Genomic DNA, 14,295 nt, shown 5'->3' on the forward strand with positions numbered 1-14,295 from the left:
CATATACCACACTGCCTACGCACACATGGTACACACCAAATCACACAGCCATTGTACCCACAGTGCACTGTCCGGACTTAATCTTGCACAACACGCTGAGCACCTGCCTGTATGCACACTAGTTATGGAGCCTGTTCATGGAGATTCTGTACAGAGAAAAGCTGGCCTGGGTTTAAAATAAGATACAAAGTCAGAGTGGTGGTGCAGGCCCCAAATCCCAGTGACTGGGATGGGTGCCAGCCTGGGCAATTTAGTGAGACCCTATTTCAAAACAAAAGTTAAAATGGATGTAGCTCAGTGGTAAAGTGACCCTGAGCTCAATCTCCATTATTTGTGTGTAAATGTATATATGATATTATATATGCAATACCATGTAAATAATACAATCGTGTGTGGGTGGATGGGGATGTGTGTATTGAGCCCAGGACCTTACATATGCTAAGCACTCTCTCTACTACTGAGCTACACTTCCAGCCCCAATTAACTTTAAAATTTTTTTTCTTTTAATAATTTTTAACTGCCCATGGATCTTTATTTTATTTATTTATATGCGGTGCCAAGAAACAAACCCAGGGCCTCACACATGCTAGGCAAGCGCTCTACCACTGAGCCCCCCAATTAACATTTTTAAAAGCAGTTGAATTTTAAAATTATCTTCAGACTTTAAAAAAAATTTAAATAATAAAAACTGATATACAAATCTATATTTTTAAATTTTATTTATTTATTTGTTTGTTTGTTTATTTACTTTAACTAGGGATTGAACCCAGGGGCTTAACCACTGAGGCACATTCCCCAGCCCATTTTATTTTTTGAGGGCCTCACTAAGTTTCTGAGGCTGGCTTTGAACTTGGGATCCTCCTGCCTCAGACTCCTGAGCCCCTGGGATGACAGGAGTGTGCCCTGCACCCGGCTTTTATCAGGTGTTTTTAAACAACGGGTGTAATGGCTTTTTCAGAGGAATCTCTTGGTGAATTTAAAGCAGCAACTGTGGTTACTTTTAGTATGAATTCCCTGTTTTCAACAACACAGTAGTGCTTTAATTGCCCTGTTTTTTTCTCGGGTTCCCTGAAACAAGTTGTTCCTGAAGGTCTGCCAGTTGCCGGGCGCTTCCTTTCCCACGTGTGTGAATGGCACAGCCGTGGTGTGCGCCTGGTGTCTTCTCTGTTTCGCACCCCGGCGGCGCTCCCTGCGCGGGTCGCCGATGGGACCCCACACCCGGGGCTGCAGCAGCGGGAGGCGGTGCCCTGCTCCTGCCCCGCCAGCTCTAACCCGCGACCTCTCTCGCAGGTGGAAATGCGACTGCTCCTGCTTGTGCCCTTGCTGCTGGCTCCGGCGCCCGGGTCCTCGGTGAGTGCAGCGCGCCCCGCCCCCGGGGGACCCTGCGGAGGAGGCGAGGCGAGGTGGGCTGGAGCCCATCGGTGGCAGCGATTTACCCAGGAGAGGGGGGCAGTGCTAGAGAAGATGGGGAAAGAGGAGGCAACCCACATCTCTGCCCTCCAGCTCCTGCAGGAGTTCCCGGGACTGCCCGCAGGGAGGCAGGGAACAATCCCTAGGGATGGCAACCTGCCACCTATGGAATGCACCCTTCAGAAGGTGGTGGGTGCATTCCATTGGGCCCTGGCTAATGCTAAGAGAGGACAGCCCCCTCTCTTGGTGGTGCTCCAAGGAGGAAAGTCAGGTGGGGACCATACCAGGACCAGTCAAGGTGTAGGGCAAGATAGCCCATCCCACCAGACACCTGCAGTCCACCTGGAACCAAATACTGATGTCCCTCAGCTCCGCTATTTGAGTGTAGCTGTTTGGGGTGTTTGCTCTGCCTTTGGGGTTTGCCCCTAAGCAGAACTGTCCAGTACAACCTTCTGAGAAGAGCTGCATCTTAGAGATGTTCTGATGTTCAGTAGGTGGCCTCTAGGTCCCTTGTGGCTATTGAACACTTGAAATGTGGCTATTGCAAGTGAGGAACTTTTAAATTTGACTTGGTTTTTGTTTAAATAGTCACATAATGGCTACTGGCTATGGTATTAGAGCAAAACTTAGTGGTTACAGGAAGCCAGCTGGCCATCAGAGTAGCAAAGGGACCCAAAGGACAGGGTTCCTTGGAGAAGGTACCTGGGGCCTAAGGATATGCAGGGAATGTTCTAGACTGCAGGACCCACTTTGGGGAGGAGAGAGTCTGTGGAGTTGAGTGCTGCCCTGGCTTGCTGGACAGAAAAGAGAGCATTGAGATAACCAGGCCCCATTCTGCCCTGGGAGAGCTCTCACTGGGGAGACCACAGCTCTGCCCAGCCTCTGTGAGGCAGGCACAGGTGGGAGAGAAAGGACTCCCTAAGAAAGGACCCAAACTGTGTGTTGCTGTAGGGAGGGCAGGGGTAATGCCACCTCTGTAGAATGCAGGAGGAAGATGAGCAGGGCAGGCCGGGATGGAGGTCCGTGGTGGGCACTGCATGGTCCTCCAAGTGCCTGAGGATCCAATGCTGGTCACAGAGAAGTGGTGGGCTACAGCCATCCTTCTCCACTACCTGCCAGCTTCCCATGTCACCTCTGCTACCCTGTGACCCTTGCTTCCTAAATGCTACACTCAGATCCTTCAGGGAGTTCTGATGTCCCAGCTGCATGCAAGTCAAAGCCCAGGTGGAGGGGTCATCATGACCCCAGGACAAAATCCCAATGTATGACCCTAGCCAAATCACCAAGCCTAAGATTCCCCTAATTTGGGAGTTGCAATGCCCATCACTCAGATGAAACAAATCAGAGCACCCTGGGTCCTTTCTCCCTCAGGAATACCTGGAGTAATCTCTTGCCTCCTCCTATTCCCAGCATCTAGTCCCAGATGGGGCTGGTCATGGCCTGGGCTGAGAACCCTGCTCCTGCTATCCTCTACCCATCTGGTGAAGGGGTCTGGCCCAAGGTGGAAGCTCAGCTGCTTTCATTTCTGGTTCCAGCCGGGGCAGGGTCTCCCATAAGATTCCCAGCACCTGGGGATCATTCTCAGTGCTGAACAGGGGTTGACTTGGATGATTAAAGGAGGCAGCTGGCCTCCATTCCCACAATTAAAGTCTGGTGCCCCAGCCTCCATTCCCACCTGCCTCCTCTCTGTCTCTCTCCCTTCCCCATACACCACCTTAAGCTGATTCCCCTGGAAGCAGTGCAGCAGAAAGGGGGCTCCTGATTTGCTCCTGGTGGGGGCGGGGTGATGTTGAACACAGCACATGGCAGGCAAGGACAGGCCCAGGGCGAGGCTGGCTGCATCAGCCCTTTCTGGCTTCACACCCTCAAGCCGCTCGTGGTCTGGGTAATTACAGGGAATAAAACATGCTGGTGCCACTCGTGACTAAACATGTTCCTTCCGTGGAGAGACGGTACAGAGAGGGGCACAGCACAGCAGGGGGAATCACCCAGGCTAGGGCTCTCCAATGCTGACTGCTGGTGGCCCAGCATGTAGATGCCATTCTCATGGGTGCTGGGTGCAGGAAGCTGGAGAATGTTTGCAAGGCATCTCACCTTCGAGAGAGCCCTGTGTTCATGCAGGGCATGGTGGCACAGTGACTCAAGAGGTTGAGGCAGGAGGATCCCAAGTGTTTGAGACCAGCCTTGGCAACTTAGTGAGACCCTGTCTCAAATAAAAATTAAAAAGGACTGGGCTGGGGTTGTGGCTCAGTGGTAGAGCGCTTGCCTAGCATGTGTGAGGCACTGGGTTCAATTCTCAGTACCACATAAAAATAAATAAAGGCCCATCAATGACTAATAAAATATTTTTTAAAAAAGGACTGGGGGTGAGGGCTGGGGTTGTGGCTCAGCAGTGGAGCACTTGCCTAGCACATTCAAGGACCTGGGTTCCATCCTCAGCACCACATAAAAAATAATTAAATAAAATAAAGGACTGGGGGTGTAGCTCAGTGGTAGAGTGCTCCTGGATTCAATCCACTGTACACACACACACACACACACACACACACACACCCTGTATTCAGACCAGTCCCCACTTCATCCTGATGGGCACAAGGTGACTCCATGGTAGGGAGGTCCCACTTCACCTTGACCGCAGCAGCTTGCCCAGCCCAGCCCCGCTTTAGGGAAGGGGGGATTTGGAGAAGCTCAGGTAGCTGGACGAGGGAACCAAGACAGACATCCAAAGGGGCCTGGGTCAGAGAACCAGAGCTAGGCCCACACCCGCAGGGAGAGAAGGCTGCAGCCCTCTCACCACAGGGTGGCCAGGCTTGATGCCTACGGGGAAGAGGTGTTGGAATCCGGGCCTGCACTGCCCCTAGTCCCTGGAAAGCTACTGGCCACTGCTCAGTCACTTCCTTTTTATTTTTTTTTTAATTTTATTTTTTAAAGTATTTATTTTTTAGTTATAGTTGGACGCAATACCTTTATTTCACTTATTTATTTTTATGTGGTGCTGAGGATAGAACCCAGGATCTCGTATATGCGAGACGAGCGTTCTACCGCTGAGCCAGAATCCTAGCCCGTCACTTCCTTTTTAAACTAGAAATTTAATCCAAATAAAATCAACTTCGATTTCGTTGAGAGACTACTTTGATACTTGGCTCACTGGTTTTGAGAAAGCTTATCGCCTTTGTGGCAGCAGGAACTGAAGACGCAGATGATGCTCAAGACTGAGAGCACAGCCCTCTTTGTGCCGGGCTCAGCAAGTTGAGTGCAGACTTCTCTGCCTGGAGTTCTGGTCAGTTATTAAGCAAGGGTGACCAGGTGTTCCGGCTGGAGATGAGCAGCCCTCTGTGTCACCGGGCACCATTGTAACAGCCCCAGCAAGAAGAGCTCACGTTCCCACCTGAGCATTCTCTAAAAATTAGGGGTGCTTTCTATTCCTGAAGATTTTTATGTGGCAACACCCTAAAATAAAGTCTTCTTCCAGAAAATGGGACGTGTTTGCAGTCCATCATCTGCTTCCTGGCAGATTGTGAAGTCAAGTCAGATTCCTGTCCAGCTCCTTAGGACTTACCTAATGTTTCATTTGGCTGCCCCTGAGAAGCAGGCAGGGATACAGTCCCACGATGACAGCCTGGGGTGAGGCTGCCCTGTCGTTATGCCCAGTCGTTCCTGTGTGGCTTCCTCTCTTTCTGCCTCACATTTGTTATGCAATGGGTTCTATTGGGTTGTTCTGAGGATTAAGTGAGAGAATATGGGTGTCACGTGTGGACTTCTGATGCTAGCTGCAAAGTGTCAGATCTTTCTGGTTCTCAGGACTTAGAATCCTTCTTTATGAAGCCTCTAGTCCTTCATTCCCTCACAGATTAAAAGGCTGCTCCAATTCCAGCCATCACATCTGTTTTCCAGTCATCAGGAAGGCATGAGGAGGAAGAAGAAAAGGACAAATACACATGCAAGCCCAACACTTTTACTTACATGACACTGGTGAGAATTTAGTGATGTAGCCTGTTAGCTGCAGGAAGTTAAGAGAATTTGGCTAAAAGTCCAGTTTTCAAAGATTCTCTCATAATGGGGGAAGGGGAGTGGCTACTGAGGTACTCTTGGAAGTCTCTGCCATGGATCAGCAGGAAGAGACCACAGCAGCCTCCCTCCAGGATTAGATTAAGTTCCCAGTTTCATAGGCTAGAGCTCTAGAAACTTCTAGAAACAAGTGCCACAGGCTTGGTGTGGGAACCTGGGGAAGCACTTCCCTGCCTATGGGTGACATTCCCGTCCTACTTGAGGCCTTCCTGTCCTTTTATATGTCCATCTTTGGGGGCTCATGCTCATGATCAGGGGGCTGTAGACCCTTTAGTTCTAAGCTAGGCTCTGGCCAGATTATATCATTGTCAGGGTGAAAAGTCTCTGTTCCTGGGTTGGCAGTTTCCCTACCATGTCTGGCAAATAGTAGGAGTTCAAGAGATGCTGCTGGTACTGGCTACTTTACCAGATAAGAAAACCACAGCTGACCGAGGTTAGATGATGACCCCAGGACATGCAGCTGTGTGTCCCTGTCTTATATTGATCCCTTTTTTCCTTTAAGGTTCCCTCCCCACATCAATGTTGATCCACAAAAACCTGTGCACAGCCCCGGCCATAAAGCCCCTCACCCAGGATGGCAGGCCCTGGAAGTTCTGGCCCTTCCATGATGCATGGACCTTTTCAACACCCTCTCTCCCACACTCAGGCCTGGCTTAGTTCTTTATGGTGAAACCTGGTTAATTTAATTCTTCTTATTTTGTTTTTTGGTACCAGGGATTGAACCCAGGGGCACTTGACCACTGAGCCACATCTCCAACCCTTTGTATTTTTTATTTTGAGACAGATGCTTGCTAAATTGCTTAGGGCTTTGCTAATTTGCTGAGGCTGGACTTGAACTTGTGATCCTCCTGCCCCTGCCTCCCAAACTGCTGGGATTACAGGCCTACAGTGTGCCACCAGGCTGCTCTGAAGCTTGCTAATTTTGTAAGTGAGCATTTTGGGGTGCCAGGGCAGTGTTGCTGTGTCCTACAGGCTTTTTGAACAGGTAGGGGAGTGGCTTTAGGCAAAGGGCCCTTATGGGGGCTCCAGCTCAAGTCCTGATGGGTGATGCTGACTCACAGCCTGAGCATGTCTTTTTCAGGCTCCCAAGGTGAGACGGCAAAGTGACACCTGGGGCCCCTGGGGCCAGTGGAGTCCCTGCAGCCGGACCTGCGGAGGAGGCATCAGCTTCCGGGAGCGCCTCTGCTACTCCCAGAGGTAGGGGAGACTAACGGGAGCCCAAAGAGGGCAGGTGCAAGGGAGGCCAGCTACTGGGTCAGGAGCGAGGCATCAGGGGCCAGCAAACGACATTCATTTTGGAAGCAGCCTCAGTGGAGTATAGGAAAGCAAACCATTTCCTGTGTACTTACCCACCTATTTCAACCATCAGCCTTGATTTGGAGGAACTGGAGCTGGTCTGCTTCTTCCACCCCTGAGCCTCGGGCTCCTCATTTGCAGTAAATTGTTGTGGTTTTTAAAAAAATTTTAATTCCTGTGGTTTTTATTATTATTTTTACCTCCAGCAGCTTTGTCAAGTGTAGATGTTCACCACTTAAGTGATTTTTTTAAGCACTTAGTGTGTGCTCTGCACTCTGATGGGTTCTGTAGAGGGGGTGGGGACCAAAAGAAGAGTGTGTCCTTCCAATTCATTCCTGAGAACATATGTGAAAAGAGGGCGGGGTGAGAGGGAGAAAAAACGTGTTATTCTAAGTACTCTTATTCACTCCCTAAATTTTAAACTAGTCTTACAGGTGGGTAAATATTACGTCCATTTCCAAGGGCAGAATTTGGATCTTCCCTGGAAATTTGCTTTAAAGAGGCCTGATGGTGCCGAGTTAGACCAACTACAGCATAGTCAGGCTTCTGTCGCTTCTCTCGGAGGAATAGGACTAATAATGCCCACCCAAGGGGATTTGTGTGTGCACACACCCCTCCCCACCTAGCCGCCCCTCTAACTCAGCCTTGCCCACCTGGAAGCCCCACCAAAGCTGGGGGCCTGCAGGAGGGCCCAGGATGGGGCGAGATGTTGGGGTCTCCCTGGTCCTCTGCCCGTAGGAGAGATGGAGGCTCCAGCTGCGTGGGCCCGGCCCGGAGCCACCGCATTTGCAGCACCGAGGTAAAGGCCGCGCGGCGCCACCTCTCCAAGGCGCACCCGGCTGAGGCCCCGGGACACCCTTCCTTGGTGTCTCCTGAGCGCCTTCGGCACCCGCACCCGGGGGAGCGGCCTTGAGCGCCGCGGCTGGATGGGGTGCGGGCCAGACTGAGGACCCAGGGCTCCAGGCAAGGGCGGTGGGAGGGGACAGGTCCCGGCCTCCGGGGCGCCCACGCTGGGACCCACTTTCCTGCTCTGGCCGCGCAGAGCTGCCCAGACGGCGCGCGAGACTTCCGGGCCCAGCAGTGCGCCCAGTTCGACGGCGCCGAGTTCCAGGGCCAGCGGTACCGGTGGCTGCCCTACTACGGCGGTAAGCGCCTGGCGTCTAGGGGACTTCTGTGCACACGGACTCGCAGTCCTTGTCACCATACTCTAGACGCCTGGTCACATGTGTCTTCCAGAATCTCCAGTACCCTTAGCCCGTGCCCATTGCAACACAGCACGGTTGTCATTTTGACGTCTTTGGGCCCTTTCCCATCTCTGCATGTATTCTGAACGCTGTGGTCTGTAGCGTTTGGAGCGGTTTTGTTCAGCCCAAGGCTCTGCCTGTTGCACAGAGGTGGAGGTGGGGAGGGAGGGGTAGGATCGGTGACCCATGAGGCAAACTGCAGGCAGGGTTTGGTCGAACAAGACCCCATTACCCCCATCTGGGGCCTGAGGACAGGGTCTGGGTAACGCTGAGCAGGGTGGAGGTCGCTAATTTTTAGAAAAATACAGTTCAAGATAAAAACACCAACGTGTACATAATTAAGACATTTAGAGAACTCAGAAGCCTTGCGATAACCCTGAGTGTGTGTTTTCACTACTGGAGAAAAATGACTTCTGGAAACTCCAGAAGATTTTCTACATCAGTGAACAACGAGTAGTCTGTCCTCTGTGTGTGCTGTGTGGGGGCTACCCTGGCCAGTAGGGATGCCCCCTACAGCCCCTGGGAGGTGGGAGGAGCTTTGGCATTCAGTAATCCTTCCGCATCCTGGGGTGGGTATGTGCAAAAAATAATTTTTATCTATCCACATCATAGAAAAATGGAAACAGGAAAAAATGTTAAAAATAGTCTAGGTAGGCGCTGTGGCTCATGCCTGTAATCCCAGTGGCTTGAGAGGCTGAGGCAGGAGGATTATGAGTTCAAAGCCAGCCTCAGCAAAAGTGAGGTGCTAAGCAACTCGGTGAGACCCTGTCTCTAAATAAAATACAAAGTAAGGCTGAGGATGTGGCTCAGTGGTCCCCAGTACCAAAAAAACAAAACAAACAAACAAAAAAGTCTAGGAGGGCTTCCTCATTGTGGAGTTGATTAAAGTCCTGTTATCACTTTGGCTGTTCATGTGTAATACCTAGATAGTAAATACAAGACAAGTGCCCCTGCCCTCACTGTCAGCAGCTCTTTTTACATTTTCTCTATATTGTTTGCATATGGGCAATTATTACACAGTAATTTCCATTTTTCTTTTCCTCTTGTGCTGAGTATCAAACCCAGAGACTGGCACATGCTAGCTAAGTGTTCTGCCACTGAGCTACACACACCCTCAGCCCTCTTTATTTTATTTTGAGACAAGGTCTTGCTAAATTGCCCTAGCTGGCAACTTGGTATCCTCCTGCCTCAGCCTCTGGAGTAGCTGAGGTGCCACTGTGCCCAGCATCATTCTGTGTTTGAAAGCGTTTTCCCATTTAAATGTACAGTCTCCATAATCCTCACTTGAACTTCATGGTCAAGCACACACAACACTTCCTTGATAATCAGGGTAGAGTATGAACACCTGAGCTACTCTAATGCTGGGGTAGACCTCCTTAAGAGTGTAGCTTTTTCTTTTTTCTGGGATTTCTCCTTGACTGGGTCCCCAGAGACCCAGATGGGGGACATCTCTTCTGCCTGGGATGAGGGTGAGCTTCTGTGCCACCTTGGGGGCTGAGGCAAGGGCCTCATCCCCCAGTCATATATGTGCTCCTGGGCCTGCCTGAGCCTCCCTGCTTCAAGGCCAGGCCTTGGGCCCAGATCTCAGCTTTGCCCTCTTGCCCATCCTAGCCCCTAACAAGTGTGAGCTGAACTGCATTCCCAAGGGGGAGAACTTCTACTACAAGCACAAGGATACCGTGGTGGACGGGACACCCTGCGAGCCTGGCAAACGGGATGTCTGTGTGGACGGCAGCTGTCGGGTGAGTTGTGTCTCCCCTCCTCTGAGCTGGCTGGAGGCCTCTGTGGATACCTGTTCACCACCAGCAGGGCCAGGTGGCTGTCAGGAGCCCAGTGTCTTCTCAAGTTACCAGGACACCAAGCCCAACTCCAAGGATGCTTTATAGCTATCACAGACGTCCTCTCACCCCCTTCTCCTTACCCCTAAAGAATGCTGACCTTGGGCTGGGTTTGTGGCTCAGCGGTAGAGTGCTCACCTAGCACGTGTGAGGCCCTCAGTTTGATCCTCAGCACCACATAAGAATAAATAAATAAAATGAAGATATTGTGTCCAACTAAAAAATAAATATTAAAAAAAAAAAAAAGAATGCTGACTTGTAAAAGAAACTCTGGGTGGCATGCTAAAACTGACTTCAGTAAAAACCAAACCCATGCCAGGCACGGTGACACAAGCCTGTAATCTCAGTGGCTCAGGAGGCTGAGGCAGGAGGATTGCAAGTTCAAAGCCAGCCTCAGCATTTTAGCAAGGCTCTAAGCAACTCAACAAGACCCTGTCTCTAAATAAATATAAATAAAGGTCTGGGGATGTGGTTCAGTGGTGAAGCGCCCCTGGGTTCAATCTCCAGGCCCAAAAACATACAGAAACCAACCCCAACCAAACCCATCACTAAGGGATGGCTGCGGGTGCTTGGGTGGTAGTGCTGGGACTGTCTCCTCTTGGTTTTCCTCCCCTCTGGGTCAGTCGGGCAGATTCTTTTCAGGAGGTGTGATGAGATGGCCTCCCGCAGCTTCAGGTCCCTGTGGTACCTACCAGTTGGCAACTCCAGGGCATGGCCACTTTCCCAGGAGTCCCACAACTTGGGCTGGCCTCTAATCTGTCATGGCCTCACCAAACCACTCTCTGAGGAGGGCGATTGACCTGCTGGTTTGCCAAAACCACGTTTGGGGAGCTCCCTCCAACTTGTGTGAGGAGAGGTGACCTCCAGTGGAGTTAGGGTGTAGTCACCAGACAAAGGGAGACACCACAGGCCAGGTGTGCTCAGCCGTCCCTGGCTTGCAACTGAGTAACTCCTGAGCACCTCTGTCCTGCCTGGTCCTTGTCTCCTTCTGCTTTCTCATATCCCTCCCTGGCAGGTTGTCGGCTGTGACCACAAGCTAGACTCGTCCAAGAAGGAGGACAAGTGTCTGCAGTGTGGGGGTGACGGCACCAGCTGCTATCCAGTCACGGGCACCTTTGATGCCAATGACCTCAGCAGAGGTAGGGGCCCCTGTAGGGGGGTTCTGATGCCTGTCTGGCGCTGGCCTGTCTTCCTCTCTGGACCAGGCTCCAGGCCAGGTGGCCTCATGACCACCAGTGGGTCTGTGGGGTCTCATCCTAACAGCTCCCTGTGGCTGCAGGGAGGAGACCACACTCTTAACTACTTGTCCATTCTGATCTCATACTGTTGACACTGAGAAGCCGCTTCTCATCCCTTTCCCCCTGGTCCCCACCCTGTCCCTTCTCCCTCCCCAGCCTTCCTGTCTCTCTGGCCTTCATAAAGCTTTTTCCTCTGTCAGCAACACTGACCCCCAAGCAGCCCAGCCTGCCTGTCTCCCCTCCCTTCATCTGTGCCTTTTGGCACTTGAACCCCCAAGGACAGCTCCTTCCTGGGGTCTGAGGGGTGCCAGACAAAGTAGCTCAGACCCCCACCCCTGAATCTCTGCCCATCAGGCTACAACCAGATCTTCATAGTTCCCATGGGGGCCACCAGCATCCGCATCGAGGAGGCTGCTGCTAGCAGAAATTTCCTGGGTGAGGCAGCAGTTTGGGTGCTGGGTGAGTTTGGTCTGTGTGGGAGGAGCCTCTGCCCTCAGGGCTGACCGGGACACTTGTCCCTACACAGCGGTGAAGAACGTCCGCGGTGAGTACTATCTCAACGGGCACTGGACCATCGAGGCAGCCCAGGCCCTGCCAGTGGCCAGCACCATCCTGCAGTATGAGCGGGGTGCTGAGGGGGACCTGGCCCCTGAGCGGCTGCAGGCCCGGGGTCCCACCTCAGAGCCCCTGGTCATTGAGGTGAGCAGGGACCTGGGTGGCATAGGGACTGGCACACAGCTGGGCTGGGAGTCTCAGCCTGAGGCTGGCCAGTGGGATGGCCTGACCTCAGCAGGGACACTCCTGCACAGCTCCTCAGCCAGGAGCCCAACCCTGGTGTGCACTACGAGTACCACCTGCCCCTGGGCAGCCCCCAGCCAGGTGTCTTCAGCTGGAGCCACGGCTCATGGAGTGACTGCAGTGCCCAGTGTGGTGGTGGTGAGCACCCGGCCGGTGGCCAGGGGAGGGAGTGGGCCCTGGGTTCAAGGCACTGCAAGCCACACAGGTGGGCAAGTAGCAGCTCTCTCCTCAAGGCAGGGCGGAGGCAGTGAGGACGTGTAGGTGAAAAATCTCAGGTTGTAGGGTCACCTTGGGGACCCTTGGGGATCTGTAGGATTCCATGCAGGACCCCAAGAGGGAGGACTTTACATTATTCCATTGGGAGTGGAGGCCAGGCCAGCATCTGATGACCAGGTGTCAGGCTCAGCTGTCGCTCTCGGCTAAAACTCTCAGCCTTGGTTTCCTCATCTGTAAATTGGGGGTAATGATCAGGCCCACCTGAGAGGGTTGTCCGATACTTAATCAGGATGACCTGTGGGTGGAGTCCAGAGCAGTGCCTGGCCCAGAGAAGGAGTGTTTCCTGAGAGTTGACGGAAGGCTGCCCTCCTTGGCTCTGACCCCACACAGGTCACCAGTCCCGCCTGGTGTTCTGCACCATTGACCATGAGGCCTACCCCGACCACCTGTGCCAGCGCCAGCCTCGGCCAGCTGACCGCCGCCCCTGCAATCCTCAGCCTTGCCCGCAGACCAAGCGGTGAGGCCCTTGTGGGCCCCTTCCACTCATGGTGGGGCCCAGGAACCTGGGTGGGAAGGGAGGGGTGTCTAAGGTGCTTCTGGAGTAGAACAAAGAGGTTGGGGGGCCCAGGGCTCTGCAGAGCTGTAGCTGGGGACTCTGAGGGAGTCCATGAAGGGCCCTGAACATGAGGCCTAGGGCCCTTCTCTCCACCCTTGTATGCCCATGCAGTCCTCAGAATGTCCAGGCTGGTGGCAGCGGGCTGGGGACAGTACTGGAGGTCCCTGCCTGAGTCACAGGGGGCTTAGCTTGGCACATGCTAGGGATGGGCCAGGGGTCTGGCTAAGGGCCTGTCGGCAGCAGCAATGCCTTTGTTCGTGCACAAAGGATCTCTTACCTGCACCGGCCCGGAGCCTGGCGCCATGCTGGGGCCCAGCGTGTGTGTGGGAACAGGTAATCTGGCCACGGGCTCCCGCAGTGCTGCCCACCGGCCTTGGTGGCAGCTATCCTTGTGAGCTGGTGGTGGGCTTGGCTTTGCATGGTGTGTGGGGGTCACCCTTTCCTCCAGGGCCACACGTTGGGGAGCCATCTAAGACTTTCCCATCTAAGGTTGGACACTAAGAAACGGCCTAGCTGGGGCGCTGGGGACCTGGTGAGAAGGAAGAGGGATCTGGGGTGAGCAAGGATAGGGACGCTGAGGAGCAGTGGCCAGGCTCAGTCATCAGGATCCCTCAGATGGCCATTGAACCGTGGGGGCCTGCCTGGGAGGGCCTCCTGTGGTCTTTATGCAGAGCTCTTTGTCCCCACCCTCAGGGTCCTGGATGTTCAGAGGGTGGGTAGGGCTGGAGTTGGGGTCCTCCCCACACGTCTGCTCCTGTGTGTGAGGGCACTGCTCCCAGGCCAGTCTTACCCAATTCCCATCCTCACCAGCTGGAAGGCAGGGCCGTGGGCGCCCTGCTCAGCCTCCTGTGGAGGTGGCTCCCAGTCCCGCTCTGTCTACTGTGTCTTGTCTGATGGGGCCGGCGGCCAGGAGGCAGCTGAGGAGGCCGCGTGTGCGGGCCTGCCTGGGAAGCCCTCGACCACACAGGCCTGCAACCTCCAGCGCTGTGCAGCTTGGAGCATGGAGCCCTGGGGAGAGGTGAGGCCCCTGGCCCTGACCAGGCTGGGCTGGAAACCAGAGCTGGGCCTTAGGCCTGGGCAGCAGCAGGCTGGGCTGGAGGCTTGTCCTCTGCTGTGGAAACTGAGATCCTGGGCGGGTGGCAGTTGTCTCTGAGAGGGTCAGTGAATGTCCCTGAGCATGAGGCCTAGCACCTCATAGGTGGCTGTCTTGGAAGCTGTGACCAGGGATGACTAGAAGCAGGTTCCTGGATCCTGGTCCTGGGCTGGATGGGAAGCCTCGGCCTTGGCCTGAAGAAGCAGCTGAGCATGTAGTTCAAGGGCAAGGGAGGGGCTTCCAGGGGCTGGGGCTGCTGGTCATTACTTCAGCACCTACATATGCTCCTCAAGTTACAAATGAAGGGATGTGAAAAATGTCCCTTGGCCTGGTGTCAGCTGCCATGGTCAAACTGTGTGACCTCAGGGGAGTGACAGCCTCTCTGGGCCTGGGGTCAGAACACAGGCAATGGGATGAGTATGCCCTACCCGCCGGGCCTGGTGGGCCTCCAGCCGTCCTACCCATCAGCAGCCCCCTC

The 14,295-nt window shown here is 53.6% G+C and overlaps 1 protein-coding gene across 22 annotated transcripts in view; it reads left to right on the top strand.

Annotated features, from left to right (window-relative positions):
* Positions 1-14,295, top strand: part of Papln (papilin, proteoglycan like sulfated glycoprotein) — a 36,509-nt gene that overhangs the window by 2,617 nt on the left and 19,597 nt on the right. For 11 of the 22 annotated variants that reach the window (XR_007345889.1, XM_048798922.1, XM_048798929.1 and 8 more), the window contains exons 2-14: positions 1,291-1,350; positions 5,305-5,382; positions 6,560-6,675; positions 7,513-7,573; positions 7,817-7,919; positions 9,630-9,760; positions 10,872-10,995; positions 11,449-11,529; positions 11,621-11,793; positions 11,904-12,030; positions 12,499-12,625; positions 12,992-13,057; positions 13,535-13,742. Coding sequence is in view for 21 of the 22 variants with exons in the window: in XM_048798922.1 (XP_048654879.1) it covers positions 1,291-1,350; positions 5,305-5,382; positions 6,560-6,675; positions 7,513-7,573; positions 7,817-7,919; positions 9,630-9,760; positions 10,872-10,995; positions 11,449-11,529; positions 11,621-11,793; positions 11,904-12,030; positions 12,499-12,625; positions 12,992-13,057; positions 13,535-13,742 (1,455 nt within the window). In the remaining variant the exon portion in view is untranslated. The remainder of the gene's footprint in view (positions 1-1,290; positions 1,351-5,304; positions 5,383-6,559; positions 6,676-7,512; positions 7,574-7,816; positions 7,920-9,629; positions 9,761-10,871; positions 10,996-11,448; positions 11,530-11,620; positions 11,794-11,903; positions 12,031-12,498; positions 12,626-12,991; positions 13,058-13,534; positions 13,743-14,295) is intronic. The other 11 variants (XM_048798943.1, XM_048798926.1, XM_048798939.1 and 8 more) reach the window with 3 other exon arrangements.

This window comes from Marmota marmota, unplaced genomic scaffold (assembly GCF_001458135.2).
Source record: "Marmota marmota marmota unplaced genomic scaffold, marMar, whole genome shotgun sequence".
Lineage (NCBI taxonomy): Eukaryota > Metazoa > Chordata > Mammalia > Rodentia > Sciuridae > Marmota > Marmota marmota.